This window comes from Aristolochia californica, unplaced genomic scaffold (assembly GCF_029961685.1).
Source record: "Aristolochia californica isolate CCGP_79_NKW_82.1479 unplaced genomic scaffold, dmAriCali1.0.hap1 SCAF_12, whole genome shotgun sequence".
NCBI classification, from domain to species: Eukaryota; Viridiplantae; Streptophyta; class Magnoliopsida; order Piperales; family Aristolochiaceae; genus Aristolochia; species Aristolochia californica.
Window position 1 is genome coordinate 28,780,463 of NW_027181793.1, and position 21,648 is coordinate 28,802,110.

Consider the following 21,648-nt stretch of genomic DNA (forward strand, 5'->3'; position numbering starts at 1 on the left):
TTAACAGAAATTCAAGGTTCAATTATTATTTTCTCGAATTAAATTTTTATTTAGATCAACCCTACCGTAGTCCTCCGAACCAATTTTACTTTTGACAGATTGTGCCTATCCAGGTTGGGCCGATAGTGGCCCATAATCTTTTCCTTAAATGAGTTCGAGCCAATCACGATGCTTCTGTGGGCTCATCCGGTGGTTTGTCTTGGGCCGTGACTGACGATCATGATTCATGGCTTCTACCCACCCCCCCTCCCGGCCTCCCTCCACAAAAAGAAGGAAAAAGAAAAAGCGAAGCGTCAGTCTGATAAGTAAATTACTCCTGCTACGTCTTCTTCCCGACTATCCTGGACTCGCCTCTTTGCTTGTTTAGCTTTCACGGTCCTTCCTTTCTTCCTTAGTCTCGTCGCTGCTTGTTGAGAGGAAATAATGGTAAGATGTCTTCGTTAGTTTGTTTCTTGTGGTCGCAATAATTGTTTTTAAGCACCTAAAATTTCTTGTAGTTTCTGACTCTGTTTCGGTTATTTATACTATTTCTCTTTACGATCTTGTCTCGCCGCTGGGTTCCATCTCTTCACTGATATCGTTTGCGATTGATCTCATCGTTCGTGACTCCAATCTAGCGTTTAGGGTTTTTTTTTTCCTCCGTTTTTGTTTTGATTGTTAAAAAGGTGGGATGTAATTCATGAATTTTGCATCTGCGTATGGAAAAAGGAGTTAATGCCTTTTAAATTATTGATTTTTTTTAAAAGTAGTTACTGGACATTTTCAGGAGGGTAATCTGGAAGCTGCAATTGAGTCACTTTTGAATGTGGAAAAGCAAATGAGGCTCGCTGGTGATGTCTCTGGCACCAGAAAGGCGGTTATTGACATCATCCAGCTTTGCTACGAGGCTCGAGCTTGGAAGACTTTGAACGATCAAATTGTTCTTCTGTCGAAGAGGAGGGGTCAGCTCAAGCAGGTAAATTACTTTGAGGGAGTTGCTTCCCTTTAGTGTCATCGTTTATATTTTCATTTTCATGTTATATTTGAAGTTGCCCGGAAGTGGTAACTAGTATACCATCTTTAATAACTTTGTGTCAGTTGCTATTATGAATTATCTTAGATTTTTAGGGAGCTACACTATATGACTTACAAAGAGTATTATCGGAGCTTAAACATTTCAGTCATCAGATGTTGGTCTGCTTTCGCTGTTGCTGACAGTAGGACAATGCTTATGTGCTGCTAGGGGTGGCATCGAATCGTGCTCGAGCCCAATAATTTTAATGAGTTCTAGCTCCAACCTATATTTAAAACTTTGCATAAAATACATATCAAATAAACTGTATATAAAATTGGGCATGACCTCTTCATAAAATTGGATATAACCTCTGTACATTAACCCCGCATAAACTATATCTTGTTCATACTTTTGCTCCTGGTTTTGGATGGCAAGCAGACTTTTGTATCAATAATTGGGAAAAGATATAGGTTTGTACAATAATCTGCTGATCTACAAGGAAACATTAAATTGCATGCCGAAAATATGATAATTTACTGAAATTGCATGCCAAAAATATCCACCCCTCATTTTGATTTGTCTTTCCAACTAGAGACTCACTTTCTTTCATTATTGGTATTGTTTTTAACTCTCCCAATCCAAATAACAGATAGTTGCAAGACAATGTCTGGAACTCTGCAGAAACGACCATCGAGGTGGAAAAAGAACTGTCATGAAAACCTTAAACAAGAAGTAGTTTGAAGCTCTCCATGTCCAAAATGACATAAGAAACATGCACATGCTTAAACATATCAAATAATATTTTTATAGTGACAGTCTCACCGAATGAACAAATGCCAGCAACGCTAGCAAAACTACTTAAAAACAGAAGAAATAGAGAATCATACCCTTGCATTAGGGTCTGAAGCCTAATGAACCTTGCTCATGCAAAGGTTCATTAGGGGCATGATCGGCTTAAGAAAGTAACAGCATTTACAGGTATTTGCCCATTTCTTCCTTCTTACAGCATGTTTCTGCAATAAGAGTCCACTTGGCTGGCCAGCAGATTATACTCAGAATTTGAGTGCTTAGAAGCCTGCAAAGCAAATGGAAACCTTCCTAGTCATTCAAAGAGTTAAATTAACATGAATGTCTCAACGCAAAAATATGCAAAGCAAACAAAAAATATGCATATTTGGTAAGTTATTTGGCTTCCAGTAACCCATTCCTTGAAGTTTTAAACATATCATCAGTTGTGTCTACCTATTGTTGCCAATCTGTGTAAAAACAGAATTCACCTCTCATTCTCAGCACTATTTCCCTCTGAGGGATTTAAACAAACATGGGAGATGCAGCTTTAAGTAAATGCCATATCATCAGCTGCGTGGACTTATTGCTGCCTCTGTGTAAAGACCGAATGCACCTCTTTCCACTATTACCCTCTAAAGTATTTTAACCGACATGGGAGACGCAGCTTTAAATTAACGCCACCTGCTCCTTTTGTGAGTTGTAACCATGGCCTTTTAAACATCTATTTTAGAGGTAGACTGTTTGCAAACTCTATATAAGAGAGAAATCAAGGGATATGAAAAATTTAAACAGTTTGCTCAATGGAGCTGCTGAAGCTGCACTTGTATAAATATGTAACTAAGTCAGCTTGCAAGACACTTGTATCCCTTCACGGAATACCTTCGAAAACCCAACCAAAACAGCGGGTAAAAATGGAGACAGGTGAGCTTGCCCAAGCAATTGCAGTGGTAATCCGAAGCAGCAGAGCAAACTCTACACAACAACTAATCTCGCTAGGACACCTATTTGAACAAAAAAGTTAAGAGGAAAAATTGAAAATTACTAACACAAAACAAAAGAAATAGGGCATCCCTCCAAGCAGAGTCTGTGAGTTTTCTAACTCTCTCGATTTGTTAGAGAAGACGAGATAATTGCAGTCATAGAGAGTGGACGAGAGAGGAGGAGAGACTGAGAGGCGAGACCGGTGATTTTTCTGTCCTGTCTTTGCATCTCTGATTTTCCCCAAAGAAGATGAGTGTGCCCGAAGGCCTGAAATTGTTTAACTAACTGAGCCGGCTCGTGAGCCTGCGAACCAAACCGAGGCTGGGTCGAGCTCGGCTCGTGTAACTAAACGAACACAACCCAGAACTCGAATTCGGTTCGAGTTCAGGATTGTTCGAGCCGAACTCAAACTGTTCGTGAACCGGCCTGGTTCGATGCCACCCGTATGTGCTGCTACTTCAAGTCAAGAAGATTATTTTGTATAAGAAAAAACATCTCAGTAGATTGCAGTAGTTCATTAAAATGAAGCAATCACGTGTATCAATAATTTATGAAGCCACCATCATCAGCACTTTATATGAGTACATTACCAAAAAAGACTGATAGCTCTGAGAATACATTAGATATAGGTAAATTGATAACCACTATGTGTCTTCTCATCACAATCCAAGAGGTTCATGAAAATCTCTGTGAGAAGATTTTATCTTTTGGTAATTTCTGGTCTGGTTTACTGGTGTAATCAGGATGCAACAGATTCTACTCATCAAATGGGAAAACACTTCTTTCTGTTTCAGAGTGAAGAAGTAGTATTGTTCCAATTGATGATACATATTTGAAACAATGGAGGCTTCAGTGGATCTTACATGTATCAATTGTTTGTGCTGCAATGGTTGAGTGTGTGTGTGTCTTTTCATAGGTATCTGAAATCTTTCTCATAAGCTGGTAGACATCAGTTTTACCTATGAATGCACTTTAGGACCTTGTTTTCAATGGATAAAGTTGTTAGAGGCTTCAGTGTATCTCCAATTTGGCTTTTGTAATCTGGTTAGTGAGACCATTAAAGTATTTATCTGGACTGTTTCTTATGGTTAGTTTTCCAATGTGGACATTGATCTAGTACCTTTGTAATTGTTATTGAGTTTCACATGGTATCTTAAAAATGAAAGTGATAAGTTTTACATTTGTCATAATCATTTAAGCAACTGTACACGTTGTATTACTTGTGCGATCAACTATTGTGCAGGCTGTCACTGCTATGGTCCAGCAAGCTATGCAATATATTGATGAGACACCTGATCTTGAGGCACGTATAGAGCTCATAAAAACACTGAACAGTGTCTCTGCTGGAAAGGTGAGTTGTAGTGGATATGGATCTGCACAGCGTTTTCTTTTTGTTGGGGCAACAGTTGTCTTTCTTTTTCTCTTTGTATATTTTATTCGTTTGAGCAATTATGTATCCTTACAGATATATGTTGAAATAGAGAGGGCTCGGCTGATAAAAAAGCTTGCAAAAATTAGGGAAGAGCAGGGCCAAATTGCTGAGGCTGCTGATTTGATGCAAGAAGTTGCTGTAAGTTTAGAGTTATAACATATCTAACTGATTCTGTATTTTTTCCTTTAATTGCAATTTTTTTTTTTTTAATTCCAAGCAGTCCCTTTGATATTTTATTTGCAGGTGGAGACATTTGGAGCAATGGCAAAGACTGAAAAGATAGCATTTATTCTTGAGCAAGTAAAAAAAACGACCACTCAAATGTCATTGACAGTTTTCTGAACAAAAGTAGACTATGTAATATCAGGGTCTGATATCTTTGCATTGTTTCAATTAAACAACTTCCAGGTTCGTCTATGTCTAGATCGTCAAGATTATATGCGTGCTCAGATCCTCTCAAGGAAAATTAGTTCACGGGTTTTTGATGTAGACCTCTCAAAGGAGAAGAAAAAGCCAAAGGAAGGTGATGCTGTTGTTGAAGAGGCCCCTGCAGATATACCTTCACTTTTAGAGCTGAAGCGAATTTATTATGAATTAATGATAAGGTATTATTCTTATTTTTATTATTTTTTGAATGATCAATGATCATGGATGATGGTGTGCATTCATATGCCATTTGCAATTTCTGTCTCTTTTCTTTGAGTTATACATGTCTGAGATAACACATACTTGTCTTCTAATCATGCTATTTCAGGTAACGGGTCTGGCTTGATACTATTGTGTGTTTCATTTTGTAAGCATTTGTAGTTTGTTGGGCAAACTGTTGGATCTAGTGTCTTTTGCTTGCTCCAATTCAGCATGATATGAGTGGTGCTGGCATCTTTGCCATCTTTTTCTTTTTTAGTGTAATAAGCTGCTTTGCCTGGGTTCACGTGGTTTGAGTGAATGTTTGATTTGATATTGTCTAGGTCTTTTATGAAAATAATTTAGTTGTTGACTATTTTGATTTCCGTAGGATACATTGTCTATCTAGCTCAGGATGTAAGTGTATCATGAATTCATATTCCTCGGATAGATGGATAACATAGGATTATTCTCGAACACACGAGTGCTCTTGTCATTTTATGGCCCAAAATTTACCAAATTTTTAGTCTAGAAGTTTTCTATATTGGTTGTTCAAGTCTATCTAGTTCCATTGCTGTGGGATGTTTATATCAAAACATTAATTTTTCTGAAGTTCGAACTTGGGAGTTTTATTTCCTTAGATGTGTTTTTTGTTTTTGGTCAGGTATCATTCACACAACAATGATTACCTGGAAATTTCCCGTAGCTACAAGGCAATATACGAGATCCCTTCAGTGAAAGAGGATCCATCACAGTGGATTCCGGTATGGGCCTCCCATCTTTTCTGTTTGGAAGCCTCACGAAAATTTCCTGATAGCATTTAGCTTCAAATTGCAGGTGCTGAGAAAAATATGCTGGTATTTGGTCCTGTCCCCACATGATCCCATGCAGTCGAGCATTCTAAATTCTACTTTGGAAGACAAAAATCTCTCTGAAATTTCTCATTTTCGGTAGGCCACTAATCTTTGTGTTGTCCAATATTTCATATTTTTCTCCAATGAATTTTTTGCATTTTTTTTTCAGAGTTTTCAAGTTTATTTTTGTTGTCTGACCTAGTCTGTTGTTTTATTGTGACTCCAGTTTGTTGTTAAAACAGTTAGTTACAATGGAGGTGATTCAGTGGACAAGTCTTTGGGACACATATAGGGCTGAGTTTGAGAATGAGAAGGATATGCTTGGAGGACCCTTAGGTGATAAGGCAGCAGAAGATCTTAGACAGAGAATTATTGAGCATGTAAGTTGTCTCTATCCGTAGTCTATGCATCTTGCATTCCTTATCTTCTTTTGTTTAGATTTGGTGCTCTACGAGTAATTTATATTTTGATGTGGTTTCAGAACATCTTGGTTGTTGCCAAATATTACTCTAGGATTACAATCAAGAGGCTTGCAGAGCTTTTATGCTTGAGTTTGCAGGTACACTCAGCTTATAGTGGACTGATTCTTACTTTATTAGGAGTTATTAATGTGAACTAATCTTGCATGGAACAACTGCCTTCTGATGATGTTGGTGTTTTAATGTTATATGAACCTATTGCAACGGTTTTCTCTTTGAATGGTTTATTATGATCTAGTGGGTGCTTTTGAGCTAGAGATTTGATTTTACACTGATCATGTATCTTTGTCAAAGCTCGGATCATGTGAAGTGCAAAATATGACTGACATAACTGCACTATCTGACATTTGTTCACTGTATGTCAGTTTGTTTGGCGAATATAGTATCTTATTTCTTATCTGTCTTGTGATATGTATTAGGTTCAAATGTTACCGGGACAGTTCTAAACTATCTGTATAGATTTGTATGCCCCTAGGGTGGGTTTTGTATCATCTGTATTGGCTGGTAGAAGACAGTCGTGAAGGATAACAAGTATTGGAGTTGGGGCATCAACATGGTTCTTATTAATTAAGAAGCGTGAGAGAGAAAGAGGAGAGCTGAGAATAAAGTTAAACAACCAACTTGTTGTTCTTCTGCTTATGGCTACTTTTTTAATCAAGGACAAAAAGGAGTATTAAAACACAGAAACATGGTTTAATTGGGTCTCCTAAGGCTTATTGACTTTCTTTCTAAATTAAGATTTTCTTAACAGTTGAAAACTAACAGAGGATATAAACATACTCACTGACAACTACTCTCATTTCACTAGAGTAGAAGACTATTTCTATATGTTGCCCTCCTACAGTTTTTGGTAGCTTTATTGCATAATCAACTTTTTAAAAGTTAGTTTGGCTTTGTGCCTGAGGTTTTAGGTCTTTTCTTCAGAGTCTGGATAGTTATTTCTGTTTGAATTATTGATGAGTTGTGAAAGTGTTGTCTGTGATGATGTTCTAAGAAATGCTTGGGAATGCTTGCCCCTATAGTGTCTCTTTTGTGATGGAATCAGTTCTTATTTTTCAGGATGCAGAGAAGCATCTATCAGATATGGTGGTGTCTAAATCCCTTGTAGCTAAAATAGACAGGCCAATGGGAATAGTGTGCTTTCAGGTGGCTAAGGATAGCAATGACGTTCTTAATATGTGGGCTACGAATTTAGAGAAGCTGCTCGACCTTGTTGAGAAGAGCTGCCACCAAATACACAAGGAAACAATGGTTCACAAAGCTGCTCTCAAAGTTTAAACCCCAATTTGGTCAAGGTGGGGTTCCTTATTTCATACATGGTTTTTTTTTTTTTGTTTTTTTTTTGGCTTGTCATCCATGGAGGAAAACAGATGCAAGATGATACACCTTTGTCTTCTCCATGTCGCAGGTTGATTCATTCTGGGGACAAGATTTTGTATTTTGTTCCAGATCATATGTTCAATTAGTTACGCTTCCCAAGGGACTTGTAGAATTGGAAAGAAGTGAGCAAATGCAACTTATACAATTGTTTTGGTGGTTTTAGGAATGTAACTTAATGCGAGATGTAGAAATTGATCAAACTTGTGGTTTATCTATTTACTTAAACTCTTGTAATGGCGGAAAACGATGCTCTCATGGACAAGGAATGCGGCAATTTTCTAGCTTGTAGCATTCCATGGAATCGTCGGTAATATGGGTTTGCCTATGTGCTTTTCTACTTTTATTTTTGTCTAGCGTAGAATGCAGAAACTTGTCGTTCGATAACCATAATCAACTAGTTGTCTTATCTCTAGCGTAGAGGAAAGGCATCCCTACCCCAAAGAGATCTTACCTCTAAGCCTGCTCTTAGTGTCTCACCCTCTCTTTTGGGGTGAGGGAGGAGCAGAACCAATCTTTACCTCAAATAAGTACTAACGTTATTTAATTTTTCTAAATTTTTAGATTCTAAACAAGAATTTTAATAGTTATTTTTTTTATTGAATTTATATTTTCGATAATGGATTTATTTTATTGTGAGAAAAAAAGTATGATAATATTTATTATTTTTCATTTTGCTCTTGGGAGAAAGTACCATTAGAATCTAAAAAAATAAAAAATAAAACGATTTTTTTTTGTTTTATTAAGGTCTTGCAATACAAGTAATATTTATTATTTTTTTTGCATTTGGAACAAAAATAATAATACGAAACAAAAAAAATAAAAAAAAGTACGATAATATTTATTGATTATCTATTTGCTCTTGAATTTTGTATGCACTCGAATGAATGAAAGTACTATAAAAAAGAAAAAAAACGAAATTTATTTTGTTATACTAACACGATTAAAAAAAAATCATATTTTCTGCAGTAAAAAGATAAAACTAACCATGGGTTCATGTCTGTTTTCAATAATTTGATGCTCTGGTAAGATTATCATTCAAATTGGAAAGTACTTCAGAATAAATGATCCACAAGACTAATACAAGGTGGAATCATCTCACTGCAACTATCATTCATCATTCAAACTGACTATAGGCATCCTTTCAATATAGTATTATTACTCCTTCCTGGAAGCTCATTGCTCAATTCTCTAGCTGCTCCAGTAGCCTCTCCTGTCTCAGACTCCAAAACAGATCAGCAAACAAATCACTTTCGCAAGTATGTCTTGAATTTCAGCAAATCCTAATCCACGCAAGTTTATCTTGATAATATGTCCCTGAAAAGCGTGTTTATTTTGATGATGATTCTATCTCATAATTGTTATGCTTTGATGGACGATAATGCAGCAAACACAGCCAACCATCCATAGCAACTTTTCATATTCACGTTCACACTGATAACCATAGAGGCTCTTCAGTTTCAGTGATTCAGCTCAATTCAGAACCAAAAAAAAAACAAAAAAACTGATACAAATTCGAAAGTAGCAGTTGTATCCTCTTCCAAACTGGTGAGAAACAGTTGTTGAGATCATTGCTTACCACTCGACACAGAAACCCACTTGGATTCATTCCCACTCAATGAAGACGGGGTAGTTATCACTGAGATAATGGCACATGGTGCTTGCCAGAGTATCAATTGATCCAGTTCATGAATCCTAGAGTTTATACCCAAGTTTAGAAAAGTGAAATCTTTACTGCAAGCTAAAGAAATCAAATGTTTGATTAGAAGGATTATCCCCAATCTTCAGATTTGCAAGTGCTCCAAATGCCAATGAGAGAACATCCATGACCCTTTTCTTTTACAGTGGCGAACATCACTCATTTCCCTCTTCACCCCCTCAGATTCGTCAAAGAACTACTCATGGATCACAAAAAGAAAACTCAAATTTGTCTTGTTTCCTCGATTGACCTGCAGAATATACTCTTAATGCTTGCTCTTACAGTTTTGTATTAATTCACGTATAAGACCACCATTACAAGACAGGTAGTGTGGTTGTTGGAACGGGTACCTTAGCTTTTTCTTCCTCTCATGGCAATTCTCTAGTAGGAAATTTAAATCACTCAACTCCAGGGAACAGGGCCTGCACGCCATCATCATGGGATTTAATGGTGCTGCTGGTCTCCACTGGTCCACTACACGCCGTAAAACCAGAGTCTGTATCAGTGTGTTCTACATTTGATTGTCGTATTATCTGTCTTTCATGGTTCTGGGCGGACAGAAATTTTAAACTAGCCATGGTCAAAGCTTTCCATCGACTGGGTTTGAGGAGTGGCCGTATATCAGTTACAGCCAATATATATCGGAAACCGATATGGTAGAGGCCATGGAGCAGGAACCAGGGGTCATAATGAACGATCACGACCGGCGTCAGAGGTATTTCCTGCCAGAATGGTAGGCGTATGCCATTTTAAAACTCTTTAAGCTCCCTCCTAAACGGCTGCTTCGCGTTGGGTCTCAAGGAATCGTCCGCCGTGGGTGCGAACTGGGAAGAACATGTCGAGTCATCATTCAACACTTGCTTGCAAAGGCCCCTTATCTGTGAACTGAAATGTGCGAGACCGGCACTCCAGCTCCATTGTCGGACCTCTCTGTGCTGCTTCGGGTCGTGTTTTAACCAAAAAACAAAAAACTTTTATTTTTGCGAAATGGGGTGGAGCTGGTTTCTGGGTCTTCTCCTCCTGCAGGTCGTCTCGTCGAAGGTGCATTACAGTGGAGAAATTGCAGATGAAGGTGGCGCAGTGCAAAGCGGAGATGTCTGGGTTGGAGGAGGTATTACCAGCCAAGCGCCTTTTGGGTTTTCTGGGTCTTCTGGGTCTCCGAAGTCCAGGTTTTCTGGAGCTTACACGGCTCTACAAGCTTGGAAATCTGCAATCACGGAGGACCCGTCGGGGATTTTGAACAGTTGGGTTGGTTCTGATGTATGTTCCTACAAAGGTGTCTTCTGTTCTCAGCTCGTGGAATCAATGCCTTCCGGCCTCGTTGTTGCAGCGATAGATCTCAATCATGCTAATTTGAAAGGTTATTTGGTCAAGGAGCTCTCCCTCCTCTCTGATCTTACAGTTTTTCACATTAACAGCAACAGATTTTCGGGAACAGTCCCTGATAGTTTTAGAAACCTTGAGAATCTGTCGGAGCTAGACTTGAGCAACAACCAGTTTTCGGGGCCTTTTCCTAGCGTCACTCTGCTGCTACCTAGCCTTATTTATCTGGACATCAGGTTCAACCGCTTCACAGGTTCCCTCCCCGAAGAACTCTTCAACAAAAATCTCGATGCAATTTTTCTCAACAGTAACCTGTTTGACGGGCAAATTCCCCAGAGTCTAGGAAACTCGCCTGCTTCAGTGATCAACGTTGCCAATAACAGGTTCGTTGGGAACATTCCTGCTAGTTTTGGCTACATGGGTCCAAGAATCAAGGAGATTTTGTTCCTCAACAACAACCTCACAGGTTGCATTCCGGAGGGGGTCGGACTTTTATCCGAGATCGAGCTTCTGGATGTCAGCTTCAATTCATTGAGCGGACACTTGCCGGATACAATGGCCTGTTTATCAGAAATTGAAGTTCTTAATCTCGCCCATAACAAGCTCTCCGGTGTCATTCCTGACATTATTTGTTCTCTGAAAAACCTTCTCAATCTAACCGTTTCCTACAATTTCTTTTCTGGGTTCAGCCAAGACTGCGGGAATGTTAGAAATCGTGGTTTTGATTTCGCAGGAAACTGCATTCCTGGAAGTTATATGCAGAGACATCCACCCGAGTGCCTCGGAGCACCAATCAATATCAACTGCTTGAGGATCCCTGCAGCGGGGCCTGTGGTTTGCGGCTCATCTGATCTAAAACAAACGAATCACGACATGCCTCAAAGCACTACTCCATGAGACTATCTCCAAGCATTTATTTTCTGTAACAGAGGCTGGTGGGTTGGTCAATGACAGAAATATTTTATTGTTTTCTCCTTCCAAGATTTCTTACTACACGCTCAGTCCGCATAGTACAAGGCTGCCTCTCTTCCACTAACGTAAATTTCAGTTGTCTTGTAGTAGATGAAACCTTGAGAACGCGAAAGTGATTAGATCTCAAAACGAGTTTATTTCCAATCTCTTTTATGAGTTTTCTACTTGAGTTTCGCAAATCTCATTAGGCATTACATCGGAACCCATCCCCTCATCCCTTTCAGTGGTTTTGCTTAATTGAAAGTAAACATCTCCATCTATCAGTCATGGCTCGTCCGGCAGAGGAGTGAATTCCGCTTGCTGGGAATTCAAGCAAAGTTGTGTTTTTCGAGGAAGAAATGAATTAAAGGAGCTGAAGCCATCAAAGGCCTGCCAGAGTTATCTCGAGGTAAGGAAAGTAGAGAGTCTAGAGGCGTGAGCTTTCAGAGAGAGAGAGAGAGAGAGAGAGAGAGAGAAAATGGGAACGCTGCGAAGTGTCAATTGTCGACTGAAAATAAATGAGGAGGTTGTGAAACAGCTCAGAGAAATCACTGTTCCCAGTCCCCCACACAGTACTAACCCTCTTCATCTCTTTCATCCATTACTTCCTCTTTAAGAGAATCAGAAAACAGATTGCAGAATTACCCATTAGAACTTAACTTAAACATTAGAACTTAGTTCATGGAGACGCTGTGCCCATAACACAAATCGGCCAAGTCAGAACGATTCTGCCAATTCACGGAATCCCACCCCGAGAAGCTGCGATCATGGTTAAAACCAGAGATTAGATACTTCCATCGGGATCATGAACTAAGTAAATAAATCCCCAAAATCATTTCACTTTTATTGCAGCTTGCTGCATTGTCCCGACACGATTTAATGAGCAAAAATCCCAAACCCAGTTTACCACGGTGGCTTCCTGTGCTAACCGCAATGAAACGGGTGTAGCACCGACCAATTAAGGTTGCTCGTCAGATTTGGTCATCTTAAATGGGTCTTAACTTCGTTTTTCGTTCCTTCGTACCTGTTACGGTAGCAAGATCGTATTATCTGCCTTCTTTTGGGACTACAGTTCGAAGGCATCGGTCTGCCACCGAAAGTAATTCCCATTATTTCTAGAACAGTGCTTACCAATTTGATGGGGCCTCTGGTAATAAGAAGCAAGGGAACATGGGTTGCCATTAAAGTTGCCACCGAGGTTTTATAACGAAGAACAGCTTGATTCCAACTCAACTCCGCAATATAGCGAATTTTTTCGGACGTTCGATGAGAGAATCGGCATGCAATCGTCTTCACTGTTCTTCATTCCGGGGATATAATGAATCGAGTACACTAACAGTCTATAATCTGTTTTTGAGTTTTTAACTCTACCCTAGGGGGAAAAATCCAAGAAGAATTCACGCCGAATCTTCGCTCCAACAAAGAATTCGAGACGGTATTTGCCAACAACCTATCGGTAAGCATTTATGGAGAGCGATGTGCTTCTGATGTGAGCCGCTTCTCCTATCTGTGCACATTTACAGTCTCGTACGGATCATTTGTATGTTCGAATTGAATTGGATAGAAAGGAAGACGTAGAAAGTGGTCAACCAACACGATTCGAAAGTAGAAAGAAAGAATACCAGGAGATGAGAATCGCCTCGCTGCCCAATGGGAAATGGGAGTGTGAAATCCACCTGGAAAATTTGTTAATTCATGGACTCGATATGGCTTCTTGGGTAGTAAATAGTTAGCCAGCATTCCCGCATCATGATTATCGGATTACATGCTTTTTCCTCAATTGATTGAACACTTTTGATTTTCATACTGGAGTTCAACACTCGTTTGATCATGTTCACTCCCTCCAACCCAAAGCTCACCAAATTAATTTTTTTGGCAAATTCTTTCTATAGAACTTGAAGATACAACTGTGAAACGGAGAAATCGAAAATAATAACAGAGATTCAAGGAATGATTTTTCGATGATGTATTCTTCTCCATTTAAGAGGCAATTTATAATACATTACATGCTGATTTTAGGATCTGATCCTAAAATCAAGGAATAAAATTACAAGATCAAGGAAACAATCTATTTTCTACAATCACGTTAATCAATTTACAAACAGCTAATTATAGGCCTGCAAACACTCTCCCTCAAGTTGGTGCATAGATATCGGTCATACCCAACTTGTCAACTATACCATGAATGTCTTCATGAGCATATCAGCTAGCTGACTCTCAAATTAAATAAATGGGAATTGTATGATCTTTGCATCGAGGCTCTCCTTAATGAAATGACGATCAACTTCAACATGTTTAGTGCAATCATGTTAAACCGGATTTTGTGCAATTGCGATGGCAGCCTTGTTATCACAGTGGAGATTCATTGGTTTGGCGTATTCAATCCCTAAGTCCCTCAGTATATTCTTTATCCATAACAACTCGCATATACCATAAGTCATGTCTCAAATTTCAGCTTCAACACTTGATCTTGATACTACCATCTGTTTTTTGTTTTTCCAAATGACCAGATTCCCTTCCACAAAAGTAAAGTAACCCGACGTGGATATTCTAGTTGTCTGATCACCTGCCCAATCAGAATCTGTATATCCTTCAATATTAGAGATACCATTTTTTGAGAATAACAAACCTTTTCCTGGAGCACTCTTTAAGTATCTCAAGATCCGATAGACTACTTCCATATGTTCTTCACTTGGTGCATGCATGAACTAATTCACAACGCTTACTGCATATGCTACATCGGGCCTTGCGTGTGATAGGTATATTAATCTTCCAACTAATCGTTGATAACGCCCTTTGTCTGCTAGGATTTGATCTGGAAGAATTCCGAGTTTATGATGCATTTCTATGGGCGTCTCTATTGATTTACAGTCAAACATTCCAGTTTTGGCTAGAAGATCCAACACATATTTTCGCTGTGAAAGGAAGACTCCATGTTTCATTCTTGCAACCTCAATTCCCAAAAAATATTTAAGTTGTCTGAAATTCTTCATTTCGAATTTAGTGGTTAAATACTCCTGTGAAGCTTGCATTTCACCTGGGTCATCTCCTATCACAACCATATCATTAACATATACAATTAAAGTTGTTACATTTCCTTCTTTGTGTTTTATAAACAAAGTATGATCTGAGTTACTTTGTTTATAACCAAACTCTTTCATTATAACTGAGAATCTCCCAAACCATGCTCTAGGTGACTGTTTCAGCCCGTACAATGACTTCTTCAATTTACAGACTTCACCTTGACACATAGAACCACTTTTTACGCCAGGTGGTAGCTCTATGTAGACTTCTTCTTCTAAGTCTTCATTTAGGAAGACATTTTTAACGTCAAATTGTTGCAGAGGCCAGTCTCGATTTGCTGCTATAGATATAAGAATGCGAATTGTATTGATCTTAGCTACTGGTGTAAAAGTATCCTGATAGTCTTATCCCATACCTTTGCATATATCCTTTTGCAACTAGCCAAACTTTATATCTGTCAATACTTCCATCTGGTTTGAGTTTCAATGTGAACACCCATCGACATCCAATTGTTTTTACTCCTTTAGGTTGGGGAACAAGTTCCCAAGTGGCATTTTTTTTGTAGAGTCTTCATCTCTTCGTTCATCGCCTTTTTCCATTTTGGATCAGCTAATGCATCCTGCACATTACTAGGAATAGAAACCCTGGATAATTGATCAACAGTAAATGCATACGATTTAGTCAACCTATGGGAGGACACATAGTTATTGATTGAGTATTTGGTCTTGGCTTCAAGAACAGGTTCATACTGTTTTTTTGGAACTCCCCTATTCAATTTTTGTGGATATCTAGGGGGTATATTTTCTGTAGGAAGACATGTTTCATTAGACTCATCAAACACATGATTCGTATTTACCTAAGGAGGAATATTCCGAGTTGATTCTTTAGTTGTTGGTGCAGACGGGGGCAACTCTGGGGGGATTCACAGTCTTGTTGTACATCATGACACTTGAAAAATTCATTCACCGCTTCTGACTCAATAAACTCAGCACCTCCGCTATTTTATTATGGAACATTCTCTTAACTTAAACTCTCCCCCTGAAGAGGTATCTAAGAAACATCCCCTGAATAATAAAGTACTGATTCATGGAATGAGACATCTAGAGTTACATGGAGCTTGTTAGTGTGTGGATCATAGCACTGATATCATTTTTGAAATTCAGAGTAGCCAACAAATACACATCGTTTGGCACATGGATCAAGTTTATTTCGCAAGATCTTTGGGATATGAACACATGCGATACACCCAAAAATTCGGGGTTCAAGATTCGAAAGATGGGGAATTAAAATCAGGGATTGCAGCTTGCGTAGAGAAGTTTGAAAATTTAGTACTCTAGAAGGTGTTCGATTGACGAGGTAGGCAACAGATTTGACAGCTTCACCCCAATAAAATTGAGGCATGTTCATGCCAAAGAGAGAGGCACGTACTACTTCCAAAAGTTGTCTATTCTTTCTTTCTGTCAATCCATTCTGTTGGGGAGTATAGGTGCAAGAGGTCTGATGATGAATTCCATGATTGGTCAGAAAATTTTTGAGAGAAACATTAACAAACTCAACACCATTGTCAGATTACAAAACACAAATCTGCTTTTGGTATTGAGTATGTATCATTGTGTGGAATTTCTAAAATGCTAGACACACATCACTCTTTTGTATAAGCAGAGATACCCAAGTCATTCTAGTGCATTCATCAATAAATGTCACAAAGTAACGAACTCTAGAAATAGAGGGAACCTTGGCTGGACCCCAAACATCGGAATGAATAACCTCAAAAGGTTCAAAACTTTTATTCAAACTCGGTAAATAAGTAATACGGTGGCTCTTAGCCAACTCACATGTGTCACAATGAAAATGCACATCATTCAAACCTGAAAAAATTTGAGGTCGCAATTTCTTAAGATAACGAAAGGAAATGTGGCCTAATCGTCGGTGCCATGACCATATAGTTGTTGGAGCATTATCTTCACTATTAGCTTGATTTCTCTGACGAATTTTCGATCCCCCGTTCTCTGTCAATTCCAAATAGTAGAGTTTCCCCCGTCTAACACTATAACCAAAAATCTTCCAGGTTAGAATGTCCTGAAAGACACAAAATGAGGGCAAAAAAGTTATAGTACAAGCAAGAGCGGAAGTAATTTGGCTAACAGACAAAAGATTATATTCAAGAGAGGGAACCACAAGGACAGTGTCTAATGTAAGATTATTGGATAATATAACAGATCTTTCCCCAGTAATAGGAGAGGTACTACCATTGGTTGTTGAAATTACAGATTATGGAGAAGGTAGGATAGATTGTAACTGACTGGGATCCCTTGTCATGTTATTGGATGCACCTATATCAATAATCCAAGGTCTATTCTTAGAATGTAGAGAGAATATTGATGCATTATCGAGAATACCTGGATAGGCAACATTTGTCGTAGGTAGCTCCTGATTATCTTCCATGGATGTCACCATAGCTTTCCCAGCAATCTGTTTACGGGTTTTTTTGAAAAATCCCACCACTCCGGATAGCCAATAATCTCATAACACCGTTGTTGCGAATGTCATTTTTCTCCGTAGTGGGTACATACACGGTAGTTACCTTTTCCAAAGGATTGAGGATTCCGACTGTTTGATGATCCTTGTCGGTTTTGGTTGACCAACATCGTCAAGTTCTCTGAGACTGGACGATAGCTCCCCATTGTCTGTCTCTGTTGATATTCGCGTCTGACATATGCATATGTACTCTCCAAATCAAGTTTGGGGTCTTTTCGCAACATTTCTCCATGAACTTGATCAAACTCGAAGTCAAGCCCACTGAGAAAAATATGAACCAGAAGCCTAGCCATTGCAAAGTGCAACTGGATTAGCTATTCGACTGTTCCTTCCTAAGATATTGTTCTATGATCAATCTCCTGGAAAATAGCAACCAGTTCATTGTAGTACGTGGATAACGGTCTACCATTTTGTTTGGTAGAAAAATATCTCTGGTTCAGCTCAAATATACAAGTTTCATCTGATCCATCATAGAACCTTTTTTATATTGCTTCCTATATCTCCTTGACAGTGGAGAGGTGAATAAATCGTTGCATTAGCAATAGACTCATAGAGTCAATAAGCCAACTTTTGACTCTTTGATTTTTAGTAATCCATGTTCTAAGATTGGGATCACTAGATGCTGGGTTTTTTTTTGTTTTGTTAGTGAGGTATCCAGCTTTGTTGCGTGCGCCAATTCGCATGTCCATGAATTGGGACCATAATGAATAATTGGTCTCAACGAGGATGATTCCAGTTGGAAATGCAGAATTGTCTTGGTGGACTATAATCTGTGGTGATGGGATAAGTTCGATGGATGCGCCTGTAGTGGTGGCCATCGATCTGGAAATTTGGTCTGGTCTTGCCTAATCCGGTTCAGTCTGGTCTTGTTCGGTTCAATCTGGTTCGGTTCGGTCTGATCTGGTCCGATTCAATTCTGGTCTGGTCTGGTTATAGTCCGGTGCTGGTCCAGTTCGGTCCGATTCGATTGGCAGAAAAAATAAAGGAACAGTAGTTCCTAAGTTTCAAAAAAAATAAAAAATCACCTTTCTTCTTCGGCAACGACAACGGAGTTTCGGCTTCCTTCGGTAACGACGGTGGTCGGCAGCAACAACAAGGTGGTGGTGTCATCGTCAGTGCTCGTCAACGATCATCGGCACTCGTCGGCGACGTGGTTTCCGCTACAGGACCGTCGTCGCAGAAAGAGAACGTCATTGCAAAAAGATAACAGAGTTTTGCAAGTCGGCTTCCCTCGACGACAGCGGTGATCGACGATAATAACGGGCAAGTGGTAAGGTCGTCAGTGGTCGTCTTCGATCTTCGGTGATCGTCGTCGGTCATCGACGACGTTCTTTTGGCTACAAGACAGCCGGAATACGGAGTTGCAGAAAAAAACTGAGTTATGCAACTCCACGATAATTTTTTTCTGGCTTCCTCCTTCGGCGACTACGGGAGCACTTAGCTCCGACTTTCAGCTACGAAAAAGAGAGGATAATTCTCCCGCTCTGATATCATGTGAAACTGAGAAACCGAAAACAATAACAGAGATTCAAATAATGATTTTTCGATGATGTATTCTTTTCCGTTTAGGAGGCAATTTATAATACATTACATGTTGATTTTATGATCAATTTAAATCCTAAAATCAAGGAATAAAATTACAAGATCAAGGAAACAATCCGTTTCCTACAATCACGTTAATCAATTTACAAACAGCTCATTACAGGATTGCAAATAATAACATATATCATATAAAAAAATTAGAAAAAAATAGAGCCCACATTCTCCTATATCAAGAGAGGTAGACTAAATGGAAAGGAGGGGTCCAGACCCCCTTAACCCATAAGAAGAAGAAACCTCTCTCCCCATTGGAGCAAAAAGATTACTGACTCACTCTCTTTTACATTAAAGATGCAACAAGAAGTGGGCATGGGTCTCCCATTTCTCTTTTTTTTATAATAAAAATCACATATGCAAAATTATTTGTTTTAAAACTTTTAAAGAAAACATAAAAATCAACTGTTTTTTCACGATAGAGATAAGGAAAATTATCAAAATACAAGTACCACAGATATTCAAAATCAAACTCTGAAGAGTTTAATCTCTACTCTCTGATGGAAAACCACGACAAATGTTATTCTCCATGAAGCATTACACACGGGGCACTCCGTGAACTGCAGCCACAGTGAGAGCAGTTTTCGCTTAACTTAGACAGGAAATTATGATTGTTCACATCCTAGTTCATGGATACGGAACGAGACCAGTGTCATTGCGAGAGATTTACGTGGAGATATCTGCAAGAAAATCATTTCGTTTTCTTGATAAATGGAAAGGAAGGTAGACAAGTCCAGGTGAGGAAAGCAATCATGAAAAACAAGCAATCCATGGCAAGCCAAGTCTGGTTTATAACATGATCCCCTCATGCAATATAATACAAGGGGTTCGGAAGTTTAAAGGACCGTGTAGCCATTGGCCAACCCAGCAAGTCACTCCATTGGTCTCCTGAATTACCATGTATTCTGAAACCTTCATCGACCAACTCCTTCCTCTTCTCTGATTTGTAAGAAACGGCGGGTTTGCCCAAGTCACCAGTCCCCCTGTTCCCACCAATTACGATGAGAACCAAGTATATTCGTCAGTAGAAATACCAACCAAGATCCATGACTAAATTCCAAATAAAAAAGCCTTGTGAAATTTACGACATTCTGTCACAATACCTTAAAATGAGCCTTTCCCAGGAAGCGTAGCCAGCAAACAAGAGATTATCAACAGTAATGTTTCTTTGATTTTCGACCCGTCCAGTGAGAAGAATGACCTGAAAGCCAAGTCGCAGCAGCTCCTTATAAAGCTTCACACTCGCAGGCAATGGCGGGGCTCGTCCTTTATACGCCCAGTCATCGAACGCAGTCTCGTTGAATAATTCGGACCTGCGCAAGCCAAATCACCAAAACCAAACCAACTAAAGAAACGGAAAAGCCAGCTCAAGCTCAAGCTCAACCCAGAACGACAAAAAACAAACCTCCCACCTGTTAGTGTGTGCTATGTAAGTAGCGAGTGAGAGTAAAACTCACTAAGGCTACTGAACCTATCGACTCGGGTTACTACTTCCAGGGCGGGTCACACGACACATTAAAGTGCCCGCAATTGAGGGACAATCCACCCTCTCCTAGAAAGGAATGACAGATGGGGAAGGAAAAAGGATCAGTACCCGAATCCATTATCCGCGTAATAAGGTAAATTGGAGAGAAGCGTCTCATCGATATCGAAGACCCAAACGTCCCTCCCGTCGCCGGCAATCTCGACTCCGCTGGCGAACGCGTAAGCGTCGTCGGCGACCATGTCTGAATCCGCCGCGTACCTATCGCCGGTGCAGTAGTCTTGGACGTATTTGACGCATCTTTTTGGAATCGTCTCCCAGATCCCCGCATCGTTGGTCTCGATGGAGAACTTCCAGCTGCTGCAGAAGAGCTCATCGTTCTCCCGGACGGAGCCGTGACCATCTGATCTGGGGAGGGCAACGTGTGGGGAGGTCCGGTCTAGTGGAAGGATTTGGAGGATCGATTGGGAAAAGGTTAAGGAGAGGAAGAAGGGGAAAAAGAGGAAAGATCGGGGAACGACCATCTCCAGAAAGTCGATTTTTATTTTAGGTTTTTTGTTCGCTCCCTCCCCTTTCCCTCTTCTGATGGACCTTTCGGCGAAACGGCCTATTTATAGATAGGGGGTGAGCACTTTGGAAAAGTGAGAGCGAAAGTGAAATAAAAATGAATTAATTTAAATTTATTTATTTAATTAAATATATAAAAACAAAATATTTAAACAAATTTTACTTTTATAATATCCTAATGCTTAATCAAATTGTTACTTTTATATCTAAATTCTCATTCTTAAAATATTAATTAAATCATGAGTTTATACAAATAAAAATGGGTATTTTATTATATAAAATCAATTTAATAGATTTAAATTTTATTTTAGATAGTTTTATACAAATATAATAATAAAATCATGAGTTTTATATAAATAAAAAGAGGGTATTTTATTATATAAAATTACTCTGATTGATTTCTAAGATTATTTTATTTAACTATTTTGTTAGTAAACTAAGATAAATTTCAGCTTGTTTATATTAATAAATAATTTAAATTTAAATTAAATGTATAAAATAAAATACTTAAAAAATACTTAATTTTATAATATCCAAGTGCAAGAGTAAGAGGACAGAATAAGCAGAACAAGAGTGAGAGAATGAGTGAGCGTGCAAATGAAAGTGAATTCACTAGCCTTAGGGAGTGATTTTACTTTCACTCGCCACTTACAGTATACTCTAATAAGTTTTGGGTTATTTTCACTAGCGAAAGTATCATCACTTTCATTTACAGAGTCCACTAACAAGGCCTATGGGTACATGTTGATTATCATCTTTGTCGTGGCTAATCAAGTTTTGGGATACTCCATTTCAAAGACACTTTGTGAGTAGAAGCTCCCGCTGTTTTCCTATAGAATAATTTTAAACAAATAATCTTTTGAGTGGCTAGAGTTGACCCATGAACACGACTTGGTGACTTGAATTCGAAAGTTGAAACTAAGTGAATCGATCAGGTGGA

At 38.9% G+C, this 21,648-nt stretch overlaps 3 protein-coding genes across 3 annotated transcripts; 2 read left to right on the forward strand and 1 right to left on the reverse strand.

Annotated features, from left to right (window-relative positions):
* The first annotated feature begins 281 nt into the window (after positions 1-281).
* Positions 282-7,858, forward strand: LOC137945429 (26S proteasome non-ATPase regulatory subunit 12 homolog A-like). Its single transcript, XM_068791319.1, has 12 exons — positions 282-426; positions 767-955; positions 4,008-4,115; positions 4,230-4,334; positions 4,440-4,496; positions 4,605-4,801; positions 5,485-5,584; positions 5,658-5,770; positions 5,901-6,054; positions 6,156-6,233; positions 7,213-7,448; positions 7,562-7,858. Exons 1-11 carry the CDS (start codon positions 424-426, stop codon positions 7,429-7,431), a joined length of 1,323 nt encoding a protein of 440 aa, XP_068647420.1. The 5' UTR covers positions 282-423; the 3' UTR covers positions 7,432-7,448; positions 7,562-7,858.
* A 2,050-nt stretch (positions 7,859-9,908) lies between these two features.
* Positions 9,909-11,653, forward strand: LOC137945955 (leucine-rich repeat extensin-like protein 4). Its single transcript, XM_068792069.1, has one exon. The coding sequence runs from the start codon at positions 10,217-10,219 to the stop codon at positions 11,447-11,449; it is 1,233 nt and encodes a 410-aa protein (XP_068648170.1). The 5' UTR covers positions 9,909-10,216; the 3' UTR covers positions 11,450-11,653.
* A 7,684-nt stretch (positions 11,654-19,337) lies between these two features.
* Positions 19,338-20,711, reverse strand: LOC137946229 (acid phosphatase 1-like). Its single transcript, XM_068792446.1, has 3 exons — positions 20,253-20,711; positions 19,762-19,971; positions 19,338-19,641 (listed from the first exon to the last, which is right to left on the reverse strand). Exons 1-3 carry the CDS (start codon positions 20,663-20,665, stop codon positions 19,464-19,466), a joined length of 801 nt encoding a protein of 266 aa, XP_068648547.1. The 5' UTR covers positions 20,666-20,711; the 3' UTR covers positions 19,338-19,463.
* Positions 20,712-21,648: the final 937 nt, after the last annotated feature.